At 41.3% G+C, this 24,288-nt stretch overlaps 1 protein-coding gene across 3 annotated transcripts; it reads right to left on the reverse strand.

Moving 5' to 3' along the window:
* Positions 1-50: 50 nt before the first annotated feature.
* LOC145404461 (uncharacterized) lies at positions 51-13,001 on the reverse strand. 3 transcript variants are annotated; one of them, XM_080275997.1, is made up of 5 exons: positions 12,929-13,001; positions 10,962-11,082; positions 9,151-9,243; positions 3,366-3,481; positions 51-189 (listed from the first exon to the last, which is right to left on the reverse strand). In XM_080275997.1, the coding sequence occupies exons 3-5, from the start codon at positions 9,240-9,242 to the stop codon at positions 77-79; spliced, it is 321 nt and encodes a 106-aa protein (XP_080132123.1). In that variant the 5' UTR covers position 9,243; positions 10,962-11,082; positions 12,929-13,001; the 3' UTR covers positions 51-76. The 3 variants fall into 3 exon arrangements, with proteins under 3 accessions (XP_080132123.1, XP_080132132.1, XP_080132114.1); XM_080276006.1 differs by having other exon boundaries at positions 10,937-11,082; XM_080275988.1 differs by lacking the exon at positions 10,962-11,082 and having other exon boundaries at positions 12,929-12,997.
* Between the last annotated feature and the right edge of the window lie 11,287 nt (positions 13,002-24,288).

A 24,288-nucleotide genomic window follows, 5' to 3' on the forward strand; every position in this document is an offset into this window, starting at 1 on the left:
AAAATTTGCATGAATACCAGTTTTACTTAGGTTAGATTTATACACGTGACATTTAAAAGGGCATCAACCTTGTAATTTAGGATTCTTTCTGTGATTCTTCATTAACATCAGCTTGCCGGACTGAAGTTACACCAGAAACTTGGTAAAGCTGAGGGTTCTTTAATTGGAGGAGCTGGATGAATTGTCGACCTGGAACAACAAGAGCATTTTGTACTGACAACACAAACACTGTAAAGTATAAAATGTATGTATGTATGTACAGTATTTATCTATCTATCTATTGCCAGACGCCTCAATCCCGTTTGGGATGGCCACAAACAAATCGCCTCCAAGTCGCTCTGTCCCCTGCCATTTCACTGCCCTGCTCCCAACTCACACCCCCCTCTCTCAAATACCTCTCCACCCCATCCCTCCATCTCATCCTCGGCCTCCCCCTCCCTCTTCCCCCCTCCACCTCACTCACATACACACTCTTCGTCAGTCTTTCACCCTCCATTCTCTCCACATGGCCAAACCACCTCAGTGTGTTCCTCATAACGCTTCCTATCACATCCACATCCACACCACAATGCTCCTTTATATTCTCATTCGTCAGCCTCTCTCTCCACGTGACTCCACAGGCTCCTCTTAAATAACTCATTTCCACTGCTCTCACTCTTGACTTGTGTCCTTCCAACAATGTCCAAGCTTCACTACCATACGTTAGAGCTGGTATCACAATACTGTCATGTAGTAACTTTTTCACTTCCATGCTCACTTCCCTGTTTCTTATCACTGCTTTCAAGGAACCAGCAACCTTTCTTCCCTGCTGTACCCTTTCAAGCACTTCACCCTCCAAACCTCCATCCTTACTCATCACACTACCCAAATACTTGAAAGTACTCACATTTTCCAATTCCTCACCATCCAACCTTGCTGTACATTCACTAACTTCACCTCTCTCAAAGACCATCACTTTACTCTTCCCTACATTCACCTTTAGGTTCCGTTTCTTACACACTCTCTCAAACTCATCCACCAAGCCTTGCAGCTCCCCTTCGTCTTCACTCAACAACACAGTATGTATGTATTTATCTATCTATATATACAGTATAAGAGTTACATTATCCATCTCTGATCAGTTCTGTAACCTCACCTGAGTACTGCAAACTCTTAAAACCAGAACAACTACCCTACAGTTAACTGGTTCAGTTGACTGTGACTTGCTTTTGACCTCCCCCTACCAAACCACGACTAAATTCTCACACTTTTGGCCATGCAGCAGACAATACGAGACTACATATTGCAATAATGGTAGGTTACATTGTAGAGTACAGGTAACATGCAGAGGTGAAGGTCATGCACAGAATGGTATGAAGGTTGGGCTGCTTTGTAAGGAGGCCTGATTGGAAGGATGATGTAATGTTTATCTCTTTCCAACAGCACCTATACCTGTATATCCCTTCTTTTTGTTGATGTTTGTGGTAGGTGGGGGCACTCACCATCCACTCACTTGATGCAGTGTTGCTCTCAGGTGTCTGCCCTTTTCCCTCCTTCATCCTTCATCCCTTCCATCCTCTTCTGTCTTTCTTTACTACATTCTTTCCTCGTCCTTCTGCCTACAGGTGACTTTACACTCCCTCTTTTCTGTCTTCTTTCCATCATTCTTTCCTCTTCGTTCTGCCTGTGGGTGACTCTACACTGAATGACAAGCCAAATGGTTTCCTGTACACCAGGAAACCATTTACTATGCTGGGTGGTAACCATATAGCCAAATTTTGGCATCTGGTGGTCTAGTGGGTAATTATGGTGCTCCAATCGGATTGAGCCGGTGAAGGTTTATATCCACGGGGTGGTTGGGGTTTATTGCTCATGTAATGCCACTCAGGGATGAGTGAGGCTGGTCACTCTCATCTTAAATGTCACGACCAACTTGCCTAGCCCTGGGTTCCTATGCTCTTCATAGGGCAACATAGGATTGGATGATGGATGGATGGATGGATTTTGCTGATGTTCAATTAATCACTGCTTGGTCACATTATCATTCAGGAATATAATGCCCAGATCAACACTAATAACAACTGTTGTCCTTTGCCTTGAAGATGTAATGCTTGTTCTCTTATTAGCTCCATTCTAACCAAATCAATCAGCTGTTCAAATGATATTACTTCTCACAAACATATTGATTTTTGTCACTTTAGAGCTTAAAAATATTAACTTGTGTATTCACAACTTTAACATACAGATCATACTGAGGATAATTAAGGACACACTCTGACTTCGTGGTTTTGTAGTAGCAGTAGTAGTTTTGCTTTCTTATGTGCTCTTCCCACTAGGTCATCAGCTATTCTGATGTTAATGTTTCTCTTCATACACACTGTCTTACGTGGTGGTGACCATCACCCACTCATTTGATGTTGTGCTGTCTACTTTTTCCTTTGGTGACTATAGGCCGCGTGATAAGCCTAATGGTTTCCTGTAACCCGTGATCATTTACATACAACACTGGCTGGCAAGCACATAACCAAACATGAGATGACGTGGAGCCTACTATGATGCCTGTTAACTGGGTGGAGAGATGCAAATGTTGCATCCATCCAGGAACACTCTTTTTTATGCCTTATTGTGGCAATGCACTGACTTCCACATGGGAACATCGGTTCACTGCCTGGAATGACCCTACAGGGGCAACTGCTTGCCTGTAGTTGATGGGTCTTCTCAGCCAGACAGACTGGTGTTACTTTACTATTATTACTATTACAGTACTACTGTACTCTTCATACAAATACATCACTCAGTTTTTGTCACTTCAGACCCCAAAAATATTAAGTATCATCAAGAACTGTAATGCACAGGCCATTTTAACAATACTTATGGTGTAGGAGACTTTGTACAGATGAATGCAAAAATTATCATAACGTAACGCTGCCTTTCACTGCCGTGGTAACTGGGATGGTTTTGCCATTCTACCTTTAACCAACAGAACAACAGTACTGCCACATCAGGCTAACGAGACAAGTAGGTGGGTGGCTACCAACAAACTAGGAGGTAGTAGCATGAGAGTGAAATGTGGCTACACTGGGAGGCTGATAAATCATTTGAAATCTGCAATGAAATTTCTTGGCCCTTAGTGTTTAGAAGTCAACAACTCCACAGCCACAGCTTTTTCACACCTTCCTAACCTCCATGAAATGCCAGCAATGATTAACAGGTAGGGTAATTGGTCTTCTTCATGAGTATATACTCTCTCTCTCTCTCTCTCAAAAAAAAGGGGGGGGGGGCCTGCAAGATGCAAGACCATTATATTTTCATATTATATGGACTAAAAGTTCTATATCTACAACACTTCATAAACCCGATTTTCAGTTACTTAACATAAAGCTCACCTTGGGATAATTCTTTACTTATTTCTTGACCTTCTGGGTGATAGGAAAATGCACGGTACAGCAGAAGTCCAAAGACATTCCAAGCACAAAAGGCATAAATGAGAGTCAACTTGTGTCTGAAACAGAAATGTCAGTATTTTACCAATTTATCCAAAAAAGCAACGCACCGAGACTGCCTACACTAACCAGTAATGGTACCATACTTATGTCAGTAATACTGGCTAGGAAACACTAGATAACATAAAACAAAGTTCAGCACACAATCATCCTTTAATACTGTATCTATCATTTAATTTACCATAACGTCAAGTGGGGTTGGTGGAGGATTAATGTCCCTCCCTGTAAAACAATTTACTCTAAGCCCTTGACCACCCCGTTTGGGATACATGGCGTCTGGCAATGGATGGATAACATTTTGATCAATCTTCTTCCAAAGAGCAATGCCTTGCCATGGAGAAACTTGTGCACTGCAGTGATCGGTGGAGATATACCAGCTATGTACAGCCATACTAGACAAGTATATTATTAAAGAAAAGATGTAAACTGTTCTACAGTAAATCATGGACTTTTGTGGTTGCCATATTTTTCTCTCTCTGTATGAGGCAACACCTTAGCCCTTATCGACAAAAGAGGATACGACGTAAGAAAAAAATAAATAAATAAAAAATGCTTAAGTCACCAATATGGCAAGCTCAACCTCAAACTTTCAGATGAAAAGACAAACTCAGACATACTGTATTTCTAGCCTAAAAATAGAACTCCCCAAAAGAGACGACACTAGCTTCTAACTGGCAACAGCGTTAGTATGTATAAGTGGAGCAGTGACACCTTCAAAGCCTGAATAACATGAGAAAAAACAGTGTTACCTAAACAGTTACCTGGCCATTGGCTGATGCTTGTATAACACAATGTAAGTTCATGTCTGCTGAGAAACTGCCAGGGTGAGATTTTCACAAAAATCTAAACAATACATTCCTAAAATCTGTATAAGCAAGCTGTCCACAATACATCAATCACCAAACCATCAGTCTTAGTCACCAATATTAAATACCTAACTACCCGGTACCTTTTTTGGATGAACTAATATACATTCCTAATTTCTATCTATCTATCTAACTACCCGGTACCTTTTTTGGATGAACTAATATACATTCCTAATTTCTATCTATCTATCTATCTATTGCCAGACGCCTCAATCCCGTTTGGGGTGGCCACAAACAAATCGCCTCCAAGTCGCCCTGTCCCACGCCATTTCACTCCCCTGCTCCCAGCTCACACCCCCCTCTCTCATATACCTCTCCACCCCATCCCTCCATCTCATCCTCAGCCTCCCCCTCCCTCTTTCCCCCTCCACCTCACTCACATACACTCTCTTCGTCAGTCTTTCATCCTCCATCCTCTCCACATGGCCAAACCACCTCAGTGTGTTCCTCATAACGCTTCCTATCACATCCACATCAACAGCACAACGCTCCTTTATATCCTCATTCGTCAGCCTGTCTCTCCACGTGACTCCACAGGCTCCTCTTAAATAACTCATTCCATTGCTCTCACTCTTGACTTGTGTCCTTCCAACAACGTCCAAGCTTCACTTCCGTACGTTAGAGTTGGTATCACAATACTGTCATGTAGTAACTTTTTCACTTCCATGCTCACTTCCCTGTTTCTTATCACTGCTTTCAAGGAACCAGCAACCTTTCTTCCCTGCTGTACCCTTTCAAGCACTTCACCCTCCAAACCTCCATCCTTACTCATCACACTACCCAAGTACTTAAACGTACTCACACTTTCCAATTCCTCACCATCCAACCTCGCTGTACATTCACTGACTTCACCTCTCTCAAAGACCATCACTTTACTCTTCCCTACATTCACCTTTAGATTCCGTTTCTTACACACTCTCCCAAACTCATCCACCAAGCCTTGCAGCTCTCCTTCGTCTTCACTCAACAACACAGTATCATCTGCAAACAACAGTACAGGGAGTTTCCAAACACTATCCTCTCTCACCATGGCCACTCCAACATCCACTACCCTACCTTGTACCTCTTTTATTACCCCATCCATGTACAGATTGAACAACCATGGAGACATGACACATCCCTGTTTCAACCCAACCTTCAAAGAGAAAAATTCACTTAGATCACCATCCACACGCACTGCAGCCTTCGCACCATCGTACATACTCTTCACAGCATTCAACAACTTTCCATCTACTCCATATATTCTTAACACTTTCCACAATCCTTGTCTATCCACCCTGTCATATGCTTTCTCCAAATCCATGAATGCCGCATACAACTTCTTTCCCTTTTCTAGAAACTTTTCCACTAAAGATCTGAGAATGAATATCTGATCTACACAACCTCTTCCCTTCCTAAAGCCTCCCTGTTCTTCTCCAACTAATTTCTCTGTTCTTTCTCTAACTCTGTCAATAAGTATCCTACCATACACTTTTCCTATTATACTATCTATCTATCTATTGCCAGACGCCTCAATCCCGTTTGGGGTGGCCACAAACAAATCGCCTCCAAGTCGCCCTGTCCCCTGCCATTTCACTGCCCTGCTCCCAACTCACACCCCCCTCTCTCATATACCTCTCCACCCCATCCCTCCATCTCATCCTCGGCCTCCCCATCCCTCTTTCCCCCTCCACCTCACTCACATAAACTCTCTTCGTCAGTCTTTCACCCTCCATCCTCTCCACATGGCCAAACCACCTCAGTGTATTCCTCATAACGCTTCCTATCACATCCACATCCACACCACAACGCTCCTTTATATCCTCATTCGTCAGCCTGTCTCTCCACGTGACTCCACAGGCTCCTCTTAAATAACTTATTTCCACTGCTCTCACTCTTGACTTGTGTCCTTCCAACAATGTCCAAGCTTCACTTCCGTACGTTAGAGTTGGTATCACAATACTGTCATGTAGTAACTTTTTCACTTCCATGCTCACTTCCCTGTTTCTTATCACTGCTTTCAAGGAACCAGCAACCTTTCTTCCCTGCTGTACCCTTTCAAGCACTTCACCCTCCAAACCTCCATCCTTACTCATCACACTACCCAAATACTTAAACGTACTCACATTTTCCAATTCCTCACCATCCAACCTCGCTGTACATTCACTAACTTCACCTATCTCAAAGACCATCACTTTACTCTTCCCTACATTCACCTTTAGATTCCGTTTCTTACACACACAAACTCATCCACCAAGCCTTGCAGCTCTCCTTCGTCTTCACTCAACAACACAGTATCATCTGCAAACAACAGTACAGGGAGTTTCCAAACACTATCCTCTCTCACCAGGGCCACTCCAACATCCACTACCCTACCTTGTACCTCTTTTATTACCCCATCCATGTACAGATTGAACAACCACGGAGACATGACACATCCCTGCTTCAAACCAACTCTCAAAGGGAAAAATACACTCAGTTCACCATCCACACGCACTGCAGCCCTCGCACCATCGTACATACTCTTCACAGCATTCAACAACTTCCCATCTACTCCATATATTCTTAACACTTTCCACAATCCTTGTCTATCCACCCTGTCATATGCTTTCTCTAAATCCATGAAAGCCGCATACAACTTCTTTCCCTTCTCTAGAAACTTTTCCACTAAAGATCTAAGAATGAATATCTGATCTACACAACCTCTTCCCTTCCTAAAGCCTCCCTGTTCCTCTCCAACTAATTTCTCTGTTCTTTCTCTAACTCTGTCTATAAGTATCCTACCATACACTTTTCCTATTATACTAAGAAGACAAATGCCCCTATGGTTACCACACACTTCTTTTTCCCCTTTTCCTTTGTACAAGGGAATAATTATACCCGACTTCCAATCCTCCGGGACTCTACCTTCCTCCCAGGCCAATCTGCACATCTTCCACATCCATTCTACTACTATCTCTCCCCCATGCTTCAGCATTTCACCACACACTCCATCAATTCCTGGGGCTTTCCCCGATTTAACTTTCTTCATTGCTTCCACAACTTCTATCCTACTGATTTCTTCCTGTCTTCTCACCTCCCTCCTTCTCCCAGCCATTCCCCAGCCACTTATACTCGCATTACTTCCATCCTCTACGTTCAACAATTCCTTAAAGTGTTCTCTCCAACTGCTCACTTTTTCTCCCTTCTCCACTAGTAATCTACCATTTTTATCTTTCACTCCCCTGCTAACTTCACTTCCACCCTGTCTTACTCTTTTCACCTCTCTCCAGAACATTTTCTTACAGTCCTTCCAATTTACACTCAAATTTCTTCCAAATTCCTCATCCACTCTCTTCTTACACTCTCTTACTAATCTTTTCACCTCTCTCTTCCTTTCTACATATAACTCTCTCTTCCGCTTCTCAACCTCTTCCACGCCCCTATTTCTCATCCATTCATTGTATGCTTTCTTCTTTTGTGCCACAGCCTGTTTCACCTCTTCAGTCCACCACGCTGTTCCTTGCACCCCGCTCCGTCTTCTCTTCCTTCAACACACCACATCACATGCTGCACATATTTCTTTTGTAAATATTCTACACACACCTTCCACATCTCCCATCTGCTCCAATTCATATTTGCCCAATCGTTCCTCCACTTCTCTCTTATACTCTGCCTTTTTCTCATCCTTCTGTAACCTTTCCACTCTCCTTGCAACTACTCCTTCCTCTCGTCTTTCCCTTCTTCTATTCCTCCAACTTTCTTGTACTTTAATTCTGGCCATCACCAAGTAGTGGTCAGAAAGTCCACTCCCCCAACCTCTATACACTCTTGCATCCATTACACATCTTCGCATCCTTTCATCCACACACACATAATCAATCATTGCCTTCCTTTCATTCAGTTCACCACCCACCCTTCTCATCACTTGCCATGTATACCTGTGAATCATTTTATGCCTGAAGAGGGTATTGGCTATCACCAACCCCCTCCCAGCACAAATGTCCACTAACGCACTCCCATTCTCATCTATCTCAGCAGGCACACCCCACTCACCAACTATTCCATCCACCTTCACATTCCCAACTTTACCATTCATATCACCAATCAAAAACACTCTCTCATTCCTTCCAAACTTTTCCATGCACACTTCTACATTTGTCCAGAACTCTTCTCTCACTCTTCTAGCACGATCTTGCGTTGGCGCATACACACACACAATCGCCCACATTTGTATTCCAACTTTCAACTTTTCCCACACAATCCTTGACCCAACTGATCCATACTGTCTTATGCTCCTCTTCCATCTTTTACTCACAACTATACATACTCCTTCCTTTGCCCTCTCATTCTCACCTACTCCTGCACATATACCCCATTCATACTCCCATTCTCTCACACTTTCTCCTCTCCATTTTGTTTCAGTTATTCCACATACATCCACTTTCGCATCCTCAAGCACCTGGACAATCTCTCTCTCTTTCACCTCATCATTCGCTCCCCTTACATTCCAGGTTCCAATTACAATGTCCTTTGTCCGGTCCATTCCTAATTTCATGTTTGATTTACACAATCATAAGTCACACAAACTTGGATACATAAATGATGACAATATATCTTATGATGGAGTAATTTTTAACTACTCTCAGACCTCTTACCAGCTCTGAGGGATAAGTTCCATGTAAAGGACTTTACTTTGCCACTCATACTCCAAAACAGAAAAAATCCTCCAGTAGCAGTAACAATAAAAAATAAACATCATAGTGAATTAGTAAATATATTCACGTGCAGGTATACTTCATGTGCAGACCAAGTATACAGTGCATACAGTAAAATATTCTCACTTTGAACGTAATGCAGAATCATACGGAATTTCCTGAGTCCGGCGGCGCATAAACTGGCGTAAGAAGCTGGGCATACGAAACCATCTTGCCATCCTGCAATCAAAGGTTATATCTTTCACTAAAAAACAAGTACAGTAATGTGTACACAAACAACTTTTACAGTGTAAATTAACTAATCACAATTTTCATAAGCTGACTTTGGCTGAGATAATACATCAATGTACTATGAAGAGAATATGAGAATATACCCGGTTCTGTATTAAAATTATCAAAGAAAATAAAAAAAGCTGATTTTCCTGTCCTGGACAGCTTTCAGTTTCCTGGCATAAGTATGGCTGCTATGTGGAAGAAAAATGGACTGCACAGACAGTAAGGTGCCACAAAAGAAACTAAATATAATCTACTCTAACCAAAATCACTCATAGTATGAGTTCATAATGTGCTTCTATCCACAATCTGTGGATCAGAAAAGATCAGGCCGTAGGGAAGTGAAAGCTGGGATTGGAAGGGTGACTGGTATGTGTGATAATAAATATGCTTAACAGTTCACGAACATGTGAGAGTAGGACCTGCAGAGAGCAAAGTTTACAGTACAGATGGTTATGCATTAAGGGGCTGCCATGAACCACCTACACTTGCAGCAATGCTGTGGGATTTCAGGTCTAAGTTACTATGAGAGTTAGTCTATGCAGACCTGGTTCTGATTACTGACAGCAGGCAGGCTGCTTGTGGAGAATTATATGAAATGGATGGGGAGCACTGTACATATTTCCATACCATATTTAATTTATGGTGGGAAACAAATGATTGTTACTCTACTTTTATTCTATTTAACCTCTACTGTACTTTGGAATAGTTTATGTACCGGTAAGTAAAATAGTTGAGTAACAATTGGGAGCAAAAAATGCTGTCAAGGAAGAGTGCTAATAGTAGCATTTGGCTGACACTGTTTATGCAACATCACACAGTAAATATCATTATTTTCTGACATAATTTTTCTTTTATTAATAATTGCAACCTCCAGATCGAAGGGTATATCTTATCCCTCCATTTCAAAACGTCAGCTAGCCAGTAAGTAGCTGTATGGAATGAGTGCTGTGGAGAGGGAGGCCAGGCAAGAATGGGATAGTATAGTGCTTCGTAGAGTTCGAGTGTTGCATTAATGTCACAAACGTAATACTGTATTTAGATCATTTAGGGAGCATTATGCATGTTCTACTCATGCAACCTTTTTTAATTTGATAAATAGTTATGTACATTACACATAAAACATGTTACAGAAACACATTATAGGTGAGCTCACTGTAATTAGCTTACAGCTGCTTCTACATCACATAAAATATGCAACAGTGAGTTTCTTTATTAGTGGTAGGTGGTGGCGACCATCATCCACTCACTTGATGTAGTGCTGCCTACTTCTTCCTTAGCCTTTATCATTCTTTTTCTGTGCCTTCCCTCCTCTCTTCCTATTTCTCCCATCTTTCCTGTCACTACTTATTGCTTTTCTTTCCATTACAGGTGGCTTTACATTGAGTGACAAGCTAAATGGTTTCCTGTAAGCCAAGAAACCATTTACAACGCTGGGTGGTAACCATATAACCGAAGCATACGTGCGCCCTACATGTCAAGTGGGTTGGTGGAAGGTTAGTGCCCCTCCCTGTAAAACAAATAACTCAAGAGTCAAATGGCCACCCCATACGGGATTGTGGCATCTGGAAATAGACAGATAATTTCTTTACATTCTAACAAATGAAATACGGTACGGTACAGTAAACAGGCAGCTTACCGAGTGAAAACAGAAATGTAATTACCATGGGAAATGTAACAGTGCTTGTCCCTGAGGAATTTTTACTGGGAAATACTTGTGCTTTGACAATGAAACAATTGGGTGCTGCTTTCCAAGCTGTATTCAGCTTAATTCTCAAGTACAGCCTGAAACAAAAAACAGAACAGAACCTTTTAGATAAAGCATAAAACAGGGCTTTATTCAATCCAAACTTAAACTAGTAGCTACAAGTACTGTTTTCATTTCAGCCCATGCTTGACAGTTATTTTACTGGTGTTGAATAAAATTAGATCTCACCTGTGCAAGCACTTTTTCTTCTGGCACTTCCATTGGAAACCAACAATACTGTAATGGGAATATTGAGTACATATTCAAGCTAGCCAGCTGGTTACTAGAACAAGTCACATCATTTACTCAGGAAATTACTGGCCAAGTTGCTGCCTGGCAATTCACTTTCATCAAAGCCCCTGTGAAAGTAATTGGCACTCTCACATTTCTGCTCTTGTTTTTTTCTGGAATGTGAGGTCAATACGTAAGGTATGAAGTTAACTTTATTTAACTACCTTGAATTTGAGGTAAATAAATCAAAATTGAGATTTATTTTGCTTTGGACCAAATTGCTCCAGGTCTAGGTAATGATAGGTGGCATCAGGGTAGGTTAATGCCTAAAATGGCTTGTAATTCACCCTTTTCAGGGGAAGGGGACCATATCTCAAAAACTGGTAATTTCCAATAGAAATGAAACTGAACATATAAAAAAAGGAGGGGGGGGGGGAAGACCACAGATTCACTGCCAAGTCAAGTATGAGCTGAAATGAGATAACTGTCCTTAACAACCTAACCAGCCAACCTACCTCTGCCTAACCCAACTAACTGGAACAAGTTGGGGTAAATGATTTTGGGTTCAAATCTATAAATCCCCCAATGAAGGATCCCCCAATGAAGTTAAGAAGTCACTGTATGATGGTATTGTGATCCCTACCCTGACGTATGGAAGCGAGGCGTGGACCTTGCAAGAGGGGAACAAGTCAAGAGTGAGAGCAGTGGAAATGAGTTACTTGAGAGGAGCATGTGGAGTGACGTGGAGGGACAGGTTGACGAATGATGAAGTGAAGGAACGTTGTGGGGTAGATGTGGATGTGGTTGAAAAGATTAGGAGAAATACACTGAGGTGGTTTGGACATGTGGAGAGAATGGAGAATGAAAGACTGACTAAGAGGGTGTATGTAGGTGAGGTGGAGGGAGGGAGAGGGAGGGGTAGACCGAGGATGAGGTGGAGGGATGGAGTTGAGAGGTATATGAGGGAGGGGGGGTGAGTTGGGGGGAGGGGAGTCAAATGGTGGGTGACAGAGTGACTTGGAGGCGTTTTGTCCGCGGCCACCCTTTGCGGGATTAGGGCGTCGGGCTATAGATAGATAGATAGATAAAAGGATGCCACTACTGATGTCAACAAACTCAACCTGAAGCCTTAATATCATGCTTGTATATGATATTTTCACGGAATCTGGGAATCATAAATGAACTGCACATTTATCAAACATAATCCCGGTCACAAAATTTTATGACAATGGGGAGCTCTCCTTTCATCCAAAAACAATTAAAAGTAAGGAAGCATGCAATACAGTAGTAGAAATTATCTTTACCTATTAGTTCACTAAATCATCATCTTTATAGACTCATGAAGACACACAGGCAAAGTTAGCCAACATTAGCTTAGGGGGTGAGGTTCCTAACTACAGCTACGTTAACCACCACATTCGAACTACCGTAGGCGTTGCTTATCATGTTAAAATTTCCCTCAACATTTCTTTAATGCGGTCCTGGCACGGCTAAACTGGTAATTCATGGCCTGAGGAGCTGTCGGCGATGCTTACAAGGAAACGGAAGTTCGTCATGGCATTGCTCTTTGGTCCACCTGGAATACTGACCTGCCTTATGTAAATACCTAAATAAAATCTATTACGCCGTTTGTATGTAATAACAAGTTTTTACCTTCATGTAAACGTTGAAATGAACTGCGTCAGTGGCTCAGTATGTCGGTGAATTACCCTTACCTCGCTCTTCTCCTTCTTACTTTTGTTTGCTCAGTTTGCTAGCATCGCATCACCATGATTATAATCTTTCTTTTCTCACTTTTTCTTCTCCGTGTTCCCCTATCATCCTATCATCTCCACAGCTTAGCATTTTTATGATTTATGAACTTTTTTTTTAAGGTTAATGATATGTAGCAGCATAAATCTGTTGACCCTTACATTTCATTAATATATTCCATAAGAAATTAGCTGAAGAGATGACATTTTTTTTTCCGAGTAAATACAGCAATACGTCTCTATTATTAAGCTATACGTAATTGGTTAAAATTTTATTGATCTTGCACTCATTATTTTCTTTCCCAAGTCCCGTCTTCAGCGCCATATTGCTGGTATCAAGTCGCACGCATTTAGTGACTGTTTTCCTTGTTTTTGTACATTTATAATTGTTGTTAGTACTTGTACCTATTACAGGAGTTCGAGGGAGTATATTGGCTTAATTTTATTTGCATTTTCTTGTGATTTATTGAGAACTGGATGATTCAAATTTACACTTTTACAAGGCAAAGCTAAAGGGGTCCGGTCGTTTCGACCGTAAGCCATTTAGGCCGTAACCTAACCTAACCAACGAGTAACTTCAGCAGTGTCATCTTGATGAAGTATGGTTATTTAGGCCGTTAGTTGTTACCGCCCCAGACTCATCGGAAATGGGTACCCAGTGGACTGCAGGCATGAAGTTACCTTTCTGCTGCAGTCCACTATTTTCTTTTCTGGGGAAAAGGAACTTCAGGGACAATAATCAGGGAATTGAGCTAGACAAATAACGTAAAGTGAATCAGATCATCTTAGGTCTTGTGTACTTGTGGTAGTTGCAACCCCAGGCTCGTTAGAACATTAATCCAGCGGACTGCAGGCAGAGCTACCATTCTGTAGTCCACCATTCTCCTGTTGGGGATATAGGGATAGGATTGAGAATGTTAATATAATCAGGCGGCCACTTCCCCCATCCTATTAGTGCCACTGCAGCACCAGGACTGTAGGGGTTAAGTAATATCTATTGAACCCCTCCACAGACAGAGGGTTAAATTACTAACAGACCTGAGAATATCTCCTAAGCATGCCATATTTTCAGGGCCCACCCGTGCTACTAGTGCTGCTTTCCAACTGCTCCTGCTGTGCTGGGGGCTCCGCTGCTGCTGCTGCGCTGGGGGTGCTACAACTGCTGCCATGCTGGGGATGTCACTGCTGCTGCTGTGCTGGGCGTGCCACTGCTGCTGCCATGCTGGGGGTGCCACAGCTGCTGCTGTGCTGGGAGTGCCACAGCTGCTGCCGTGCTGGGGGTGCCGCTGCTGCTGCCATGCTGGAGGTATTGCAGCTGACTCATTGTTTTTTTTCATGACAATGGCCTCTAACCTCTGGGGAAATACTTCTGAGAGCCCGAAGGACGTTCCCCTAGGCCACTCATTTTCTAATCCTATCTACACAACTACAGCTACTACTACTACTACTACTACAACAGCAAGTACAGCTACTACTACCCTTCTGAAATGTGAGTTAGATATTTCCTGGTTCGTCCACCTTGACTTGGCAGATGATTTTGTCATTTGGCAGCCTAATTCCCAAAGCAAAGAAGCAGAGTAAGACAAGGATAGCAAGACTGTGGCTCTGCATCCATTCCAAATCATTTATAAGCCAAGTTGAGGTGGACAGAGTTTGTTAACAGTTGTTCCCCAGCTTACGAAATTTTAATTGAGAGTTCCTCACCCCATCCTTGGGTGGGAAAGGGATGATACCTAATGATAATGCCTATTGATGATGGTAATTAGGATTAGCGGCAGTGCTAGGCTCAATAATGAGATCTTTCCACCTCTAGAGTACCGTGTACAAGGCCAGTTAACTTAATCTAGGTACCGTACTCATTTTACTTTCTAATTGGCGATGATAACAACTACAGCGATGATGATAAGTATGAGACTGTAAGCTTTGAAAGAACAGTACTAACCACAAGGCCTAATAAAATCTCAAGCTGGTAAATCTTTAATCTTGTCAACAAGCAACTGTCTTTATTCAAACTAACATCAGATGGTTTTATTCAGCTGAGAGTGATGCTTGGAGGTCTAAGGATAATAATGACATTTATTTTTAACATTTATTTATATTACAATATGCTCAGTTCTAGTTCGTGCATCTTGGCCCAGCATTTGTCCCTTCACCTGCTTTTTTCTTGTATCTCAGTGGTAGAATAACACAGTACTACAGGTCTACATCCTTCCCATTGCATTTCTTCATGACTACCATTCTACTTGATAAATAATTGCTGAGATGCATATTTTATGCCGGGTTAAAGTAACAAGAGTACAGTATGTAAATTACCCAGGTATACCAGTAGCAGATAGTTTTGAAACCCTTCCATTGCACTTCATGATTAGCATGTCTCCTTGCTAAGCTATTGCGTCAGCTCAGCATTATTTCAGGTTGATTGATAGATAAAGTACACAGATAGATAAACATTACACAGGTATATACACATAGGTAGTAGAGAGGTTGCAGTACCTAAGTGTTAGCCAGATATATATAGTGCAGGAATTTTATGATAGAAAGGTTCCTCATGTTTTTCTTTATGCCTTTGACTGTTAGTAGAGTATTTCTCTCAGTTGAACAATGTCTGGTGTTAGTTCAATGAAAGTGGCATGTCTTTTTTGTGGCTGTGGAGATTTCCTAACATGATTTCTTAGCAAGCCTCCTGAGCCACCTAAAAGACACCCCAGTGAATTATGCATATGATTATTGACTGATTATTATTATGATGTTTGTATTGTAATTGATGCACAGTGGACAGATTTTTATAGGTTGTGGTTTGGCCAGTTGTTTCAGTTCAAACACTTCAGATTAGATACTGGATTGGCATACTGTACCCGTGTATATCGTTCCTATGGTTTCCGTTTCATTCGCACCAATCGGCCATGCATTGTCGGCGTTACTCATTGTTTACAAACCCCGGTGCTACTGAGTCCCCTGTGTGGAAGTTAGAATGCTATGTACTGATACCCTTGTAAAAAATATGTGCCAAATCAGACTAAGGAAATTAAAGTCTTACAATGGCAGTAAATGAATGAGAAGTCGGCATCGTAAAAATAAACTTTAAAAATTTCATTCTGAATTAGTTGCTATTTTACTGTCATGTAGCGTGGCCCCAGGTCCCTTAGCTGCTATGGTCCTTTCACCGCAAGAAGTCCGTTCAGGGTGGGGCCCACCTGGTGAATCACCTCTAGCGATGCTGCCAAATCAACCGTAGTACATGCCTCTCTCTCTCTTATATCCCATCTATGTGCTATTTGAAATTGTTTTTTATATTCTGTATATAATAAAGGAAGCTATATAGTACATTGAGTATCACTTTTTAGAATTATAACAACGATTTGAATGAATTCTACGACACGTGGCAGCACTTTTTTCCCATGTTGCCACGCCGAGGTCGGCGAGGGACCCAGGGTCAGAGAGAGGATTAGGCCTACAGGGGAAACCTCTTAAAAATAAAACGTGCCTAGACTTTTACCTCATAGGTGGTGTGGAAAAATAATTGAAAATAAATAATATATACAATATATATATATATATATATATATATAGAGAGAGAGAGAGAGAGAGAGGGAGGGAGGGAGGGAGAGAGAAACAGGTGGGGTGGGGGTAGGTAGGGAGAGTGATAATCCGATAATCGTTGGTCAAATTGGCAACGTCGCACTCGGGGGAATTCCAACTTCTGCCACACCCTGAACGGACTTCTTGCTGCGAAAGGACCATAGTGAGGTTTTCAGGGATTGGGGATTTTGTGGATGGTTGGGTAAAGCATATTAACAGCACACAACTCACCATTGTGTACCATGATATATATCGGTTCTAACATCGGTATATGGGGGCTTCGGACAGAGAGAAGGAGTCCTCATTGCATTATGTTTGAAGGATAAGTGGCACACAGGTGGATGATATAGGTAAACATGCACGCAGCCCTTGCTTGCAGTAACCACGTTGTGGCCGTACAGTAAGGGGGCGGAATGCTCTGTGAGGGGGTTGTAAGCACGGTTATTTTGTTTTTTATTTTTTATGGCCCAGGCAATGCTTCAAGGATTGGGCATGTGCTCTTAAGTGGATATTGCAAGCAGGATGTTGCACGCTTTGTTCACATCTGAGAGATGCTGGACCAAACATTCACAGCCACCCATTCATTCATCAATTTTTTTGTTTCCCCTTTTTGCAAGAGATCTGGGACTAGCTACTGAATGATACAATACCGTATGTGGCCACTTCCAGCTGGAGTGCCTTAACTCCTTACACCACCATGCGACTGTCTGGTTGTATGTTACCACCGAGTAGGAACTTATTTTCTGGGGAGCAAGTAGCCACTTCTTGTCACTCATCATAGTCACGAGATGTCCACTTTGATTAGTAAGCATATCAAATAACCAGTTTCTTTACCTCCTGCTGTCAGCTCTGAAAGAAGACGTCTTCTCCAGGTTCGAGTAAAGCAACTAAGGTTATAGACAACTGGCCAGCCGTACACAGCCATAGGCTATGAACTGTTTTGCAAAAATCCTGTCCTGAGCATGGACAAAAGTATGTAGACACTTCTCTGCTGGCTGTAGGACTGGAAGGTGTTGTTTGAAATATTTCATGCTGTAAGGACTGCACACCAAAGTTACAATTCTTTCATAATCCACCATTTTCCTTTAGGGGATTTGAAAGGAACTGAAGGCTGTTAGTTTAACATGACAGTTTCAATATCTGATCATTACCATATGAAGGTGTCTGTTCCAGGCATCAGGAAGACAAGTTGGAGAAGGATGTTACTCGCTTGTCATTTGGGGAAGAGTGATAAATATAAAATGCAAGTTAGTCCTGGCAGAGTATTGTTGGCATACTTTTGCACATGCCTGTACATCACAAACAGATGTAGTAAGTCCTAGTTATATGCCACAGGTGCTAAGAAATACAGGGTGGTTCATATATAACATGTCGAATTCCATGTGTTTTGCCCTTGCATTTTAAACCATGCTTTACCCCATCCTCAGGTGGTAAGAAGAGAGTAGGATGATGATGATTATGATTATGATTGCAATGATGAGTATAATAATAATGGCTGATATTGATTTTTATACTGATTATAATGATGTTTAGATGTGGTGAAGGCTCAGTCAGCATTACCATCACTTTCTGTTTCCCATAACCCTTTCATACTTTACAGTGATTGCTTGTTTGCATCCATTGTTTGCTTTATTTTTTATCAAGTAATCAAATATCTCCTCTTGCATTTGCTTCTTGTAATTGCATAAAGTTCTCTCATTGTAGTAAGCAGAGATTTTTGCTCTCTGTCCTTTATCTGTCTATTGCCAGACACCTCAGTCACATAAGGAGAAGCATGGCCACAAACAGATTAACTCCATGTCATTCTGTCTTCTGCCATTTGACTGCCCTCTCTTCAACTCACATCCCCCTCTCTTGTATCATTCCACTCCATTCTTGATGTCAGCCTTCGTTTCCCCTTCCTCCTCCTCCTTTCCCCCTTCACCTCACTGACATACTTTCTTCTAGTTAGTCTTTGATTCTCTTTCCTCTCTGCGTGGCCAAACTCTGAAGTTATCTTTAGTCTGTCTGTTCATAAAACTCAACACGCTTCTCGTCATTTCCACTGCTCTCACTTTTGATTTGTGACCTTCCAGCAGGATCCAAGCTTCACTTCCTTGCTCACTTCCACCCCCATCCCTCATAAATCTCTCCACTCCATCCTTCCGTCTCATCATTGGTCTCCCCCCTCCACCTCACTCACATACACTTCAAGTCAGCCTTTCATTCTCCATCCTCTCTACATAGCCAAACCATCTCGAAGTATTTCTTCTAACAGTACCACAGCACTTTTTTACTTCCTTTTTGATCTTGCTGTCTGTTCATAAAACTCGACACACCCCTCACTTCGTTTCCACAACCCTCACTCATGACTTGCGTCCTTCCAACAGGATCCAAGCTTCACTTCCATGCTCACTTCCTTGTTCCTTTCCAAAGCCTTCATTGATCCAGCAGCCCTTCTACCCTGCTGTACCCTTTCAAGCGCTTCCTTCCATCCATATTCATCACATTGCTTAAGTGCTTGGATGCACTCTGATTCTCCATTTATGCACCATCCAATCTCACTGTGTATGCAGTGACCTCATTTCCCTCAGAGATCATAACTGCACATATATACAGCCCCTCTTAAATTTTTACCCACATACACCCTTAAACTCATTCACCAAGCCTTGCATTTCACATTCATCCTCACGTTACAACACGGTATCATCAGCAAGCAACAGTTCAGGAAGTTTCCACACCTTACCCTCTCTCATTAGACACCAGTATATTCACATCCATGCCTATTGTCTCTCATACCTCCATCCATACACAAATTGAACTACCACAAGCACATGACAGAAACATGACTCTCAAAAACATGACACAGAGGCGTGACACACACAGACATGACACAAAGAGACATGGCATTTTTGTCCTTATACAGATGCATTTCCCATACCTCACTGTTAGAATAAGATAGCACTGTGATTCTACGTCCTTTCCATAGCACTTCTTCATGACTAGCACATGTTAGTCTTGTTTCAGCTAACATTTACAAAGGAAAGCTGGTACAGTAATTTAATCCCCAATAAACAGAGCATAACTGAATAAAGTCGTCAGAATACCTGCGTGCACCATACCAGCAGACTGAGCCAACCACACCAGATATATGGGCAACCCTGTATTGCGCATTAGTAAATTGTGGGCTACTGTTGCTGTGGTCCTGTATTCCTTTGTAGTAGTGCTGTAAACAAACCACTTCTCTGAACCAGTAGAGCCTCAATTTCAGCATTTTTGCCTGTACAGTATTTGCTATTTGCTCCCAGACTAAGTAAAACAGTGTCAGTTGTTTGTGTAGCTTATATATGTGAGCTGATCATCTAGTTTCTTGAATGGGATGTAGCTAAATGAGCTGAAATTTTTTTTCTGAGACTACATGCATGTCATTTTCTAAAGTTGCCTGCTGAAAGATGCACACACACACGCCTGAAACAGATTGTTAGAGGATAATCTGTGTTGTAAGGATAATTACTTAGCTCATCCAAAAGTTCATAGTGCCTCTTTTCTTTCAGTAAATTCTAGTACTTAGTTTCTCCAGCATTGAATGTGATTCATAGTAGTTTTAATGAGCCTGGGACCACCACAACAGCAGGTATTATCAGCCCAAAAGATCATAAATAAATGTGGCAAATAAAAGGACTTCAAAAACCATAGTGCTTTTTTGCCCAGCAATAAATACAAGTGTTTGCATATGTTATCCTAACTGAAGTATTGATATTGGTTCTTATATTTGTATGCCTATTTTCTTGTAATGATGTGTTACTTTTGCATCATTATTATTATTGCCATGTCATTATGATTTACTGCACAGTCTGCCACAGGAAAAAATATGCTGAAAAAAAATATGTACTCGTGTTCTTGTTTGGCAGATTTTAATTGGCAACAGGTAAACTATAAAATTGTTTTCCTCAGTCTGTATTTCCTCGTACCTGACATCCAGTCTTTTACACGCAATGTCTGTTGATTTCAGAATTAACGGGCTTGCATTTGGCTCTGTTTTGTGTATTATTTCTTGCAGTCTTTATTTATTTATCTGTGCTTCAAAAAGAAAAATGTATTGCCCTAAATAGCATTGAGAATTTAAAGCTAACAAGCATCCTTAGTAAACGTTCATTTTTGTCAAAGACTAATTATAGCATCATGAGTTGTGTCCCTTCATTTACATCCAAGAATAACAACCATATTGAGTTGATTCCCATCAGTAAACATCCTCAGTTGATTCCCTTCATTTAGGTCAGCGATTAATGAGTTATGATTTGTGTTGCATATATACAAACATTTGTAGTTAAAATGTTTTATGTTTTTTGTCAATATTTTGTTTCTGTGGCTGTATGTTTATATATTGATGTGGGTATGTTTTTTTGGTGCCTGTTTATTTTTGTTGATTTATTTTATAGTCAGTTTGCTTTCACCTGACAGAGACTCATAACCTTGAATTATGGCTAAGTGTAGTCAGACTGAAGAGTTAATTTGAATAGTAACCAAGGTGTCTCATCCCAACTTCATCACTAAGGCTTATCAAATTTTATGTTGCCACAGAGATTCATAACCTCTTAGCTTGGATTATCGCCAAGTGTAGTCAGACTTGAGAGTTAATTTGCATAGTAACCAAGGAGGCTCATTCCTACCTCATCACTAAGGCCTATTGAATTTTATACGCTAATGATTTAGTACTGAAGTTATAAAAGTTGCCTCGTTTTGTCAGATGAAAATAAACTGGCTGTTGTCATGTATGTGTTGAATTGTAATATGTTATCTTTATATCTCTATTCTTATTTGTAATATGTGGGTAAATTTGCCCTAATAATGTCATCTTCAGGTGGTTAAAATTTTATAACAATGGGAAGATCCTAAGGTGTCCAGTGGGCTGAACTATTTTGATATACTGTTTCATATCACACAGTTATTTACCATATTTTCCTAAGCATGTGCAAGAACTAATTTGCCTGTTAGGTCCCTGTCATCTGTTAACCCATGGCAGCTCAGAAATCAGCAGTATTATGTGATGAGCAGATGGTTTAGCAGACTGTGTTGTATAAAGTTGTAAGCTCTCCAACATCACATCCAATTGTTTATACATTTTAAGAATTACTATCATTATGTTTATTCTTAGGTTATGCTGTGGATATTTCTCTTACTTTGTTGTGTTTTCTTAGTCTGTGGATCTTTGGGTGTTTGTGATGGTGTTGGTGTCTGTTGGGTTGGGTTGTGGTGGTTTATGGTTCTAGAGAGAGAGAAATATGTAAATGACAGTGGTTTAATATCAGTGTTGGAGTGAGCAAGGATATGTGATGTCCCCACGGTTGTGTGTGTGTGTGCCTGTGTCTGTGTAAGATACTGGGATTTGAATGGTGAGTGAATGAGTGTCAGAGTCATTTCAGTGGGTTTGCAGTTGGCTAGTTTCTCCCTCTTTTAGGTTTCATCTTTGCCTTATGGTCCCTATACATTCATCCATGTGTATTAAAAAATGAGTAGGGTGGTAATGACTGCTTGAAAAAGAAAGAAAATGGTTATGATGATGATTGAAAAATAACTGCTTATGATAATGATGATTTTCCACTTCACTTGGTATGATACTGATAGTTCCCACCCCAGTCCCTTAATGCTTGTTCATTCTTTGTTCTTTGCTCCCACCTCAGATATTTCTATCATGAGAGAGAGACCATGTTGTTGTCGTGCTAAGAATAATTACAGACCTCTGACCCTCCCATTACCTGCATTGACAGTCTTTCCCCCCACCATCGCTTCAAGCAGACAGATTAATTCTCATGATAAATTTAATTCCTTTGTCAATAGATGATAAGCTTATTAGATCAAGATTATGCCATTTTGAAGAATATTTGCTATGTATAGTAAATCTTGGCTTGTAATCCCACTTGACTGACTACAGAAATCCTGTCAGCCCCAAACATATATGTTGAAGGATTATCTGTTGTGGTAGTGTGGTGAGTGTGGTGTGGTGTGGGAGGAGGCCTTACACTGTGGTACATGTGGAGAGTGTTTTGTGGTAGTGTGTGTGTGGTGCATGTGTTTGGTGAATGTGTTGTGGTGTGGGAGGAGGCATTACACTGTGGTAAATGTGAGTGGGTAGTGTGGGAGGAGGCATTACGCCATGGTCACAGTGTATTGTCTTTGAGTTGTATATTGTGTTGGCACTGAAGCAGAGCAAGATGATGATTGTGTTGAAGTCTGGTTGTACTCATTTCACTCTAACTTGTCACAAATTTTCGTGTATTTGCAGCTGTTTTTAACATTTCCCACTGGCAGAAACAAAATATTACAGACCTGCATTTCTTTCCATGGCTTTTCATCGTGACTGGCATCATATTTTAATGCTTGTTTACACTATTCTTACAACTCAGCATTCATGAGAGAGCATAAGCCATTTTTAAACCAAGTGAAGAGTAAAGAGAGAGAGAGTATAGGTGTAATTGTGTTTCTCTGGGTATGGTTGTGTCTGAAGGATGGGTGTCATGTGATGGATTTTAACCCGCCCCATCCTGACCACTTTTCCACCACTGACTCCCCCCAATCCCGACCATTTTTGGAAAAAAAATTTTTTGGCTCAAACCTTCGCTTTTGGTGAGAAACATCGAAAATTCATAGAGAAATCGCTCACCTGAGGTTTAAAATACTCGATCCAGGTAGGAGTTCCTCCTTACCTTACAGGGTTTTCTATCAGGCTGGCTGCAAAGAAAACGAGTTCTATGGGAGGATAACTATTCCACACCACTCATAAACTGTATTTATTTATTTATTTGGTACGAATTTATATGTAGTACAAGAGTATATTGGTTTTCAAACGGTAAAATAGGCATTATAAGCATTGTTTCACTCACTAACTCATCACCATTCATGACCTTTTTTTGCCACATTACCTGATCATCATTTCTGACTGTTTCTTCCTCTAATGTTTGTCCTCCACATTGTCATCGATTGGGGAATCACTCTGGCCTGAATTTCGTACCGTGACATGACGTGGCTTTACTGGCCAGGTCACTGATAACAGGTGAATTGCTGAGAAGAGGGCATGCAGGGGGGGGGAGGAGGTCATGCTGGGTAAGGCATTGTCCTTGCCTGGCATTTTGTAGAGGAAGGTGTCCCGTGTATACGTGCCAAAAATCACTCGCGAAAATTGAAAATGGTGCAAATTAGGGACCTTGCAATTGATTCGCGTTTATGTACGTCGACGGGATTGACAGTGACAAAACGTGTGGATGTTAATTCACGTCGACGGGACGCCGCGGGTTAAAGGCTTCTGCTATGATGGTTTTTGAAGGTTTCTGTCGTGTGGCTGTAGTGGCCATGTACAGTATATCTATGTAGTAGCTATGTACTGTCTGAAATAGTAGAAATAAAGTTTAAAAAAAAAAAAAGTGGATGACTGCCACAGCCACTTGGTGGACTGCACTTAGGCTACTGGTATTGCAGATGGTCGGAGCCAGTGACCTGTACTGTGAAATTCCATACGCTTTTCACAGCACAGTTCTGTTGGAATGGGGGCCGTTTAAAGAGGGTAGGAAAAAATATGTATCCATGTAAACTTTAGTGTTGGGTATAGGATGAGAACAGATGTTTTTGAAGCACCCTGTGTACTGTAGGTTTTAGCATTGCTTCATAACCGGCATCACATTTTAGTGCTTATATACTGTATTCTTACAA

The sequence above is a fragment of the Coenobita brevimanus genome, chromosome 7, assembly GCF_032717465.1.
Source record: "Coenobita brevimanus isolate Jiangsu-jjx chromosome 7, ASM3271746v2, whole genome shotgun sequence".
Taxonomy (NCBI): domain Eukaryota; kingdom Metazoa; phylum Arthropoda; class Malacostraca; order Decapoda; family Coenobitidae; genus Coenobita; species Coenobita brevimanus.

Excerpts from the sequence above, each read along its gene's own strand:
- LOC145404461 (XM_080275997.1), bottom strand. The coding sequence starts at position 9,242 with ATGGCAAGATGGTTTCGTATGCCCAGCTTCTTACGCCAGTTTATGCGC. Across the intron at positions 3,482-9,150 it reads GATTCTGCATTACGTTCAAA|ACACAAGTTGACTCTCATTT; the intron begins GTGAGAATATTT and ends TTTCTGTTTCAG. Across the intron at positions 190-3,365 it reads AAGTAAAGAATTATCCCAAG|GTCGACAATTCATCCAGCTC; the intron begins GTGAGCTTTATG and ends TTGTTGTTCCAG.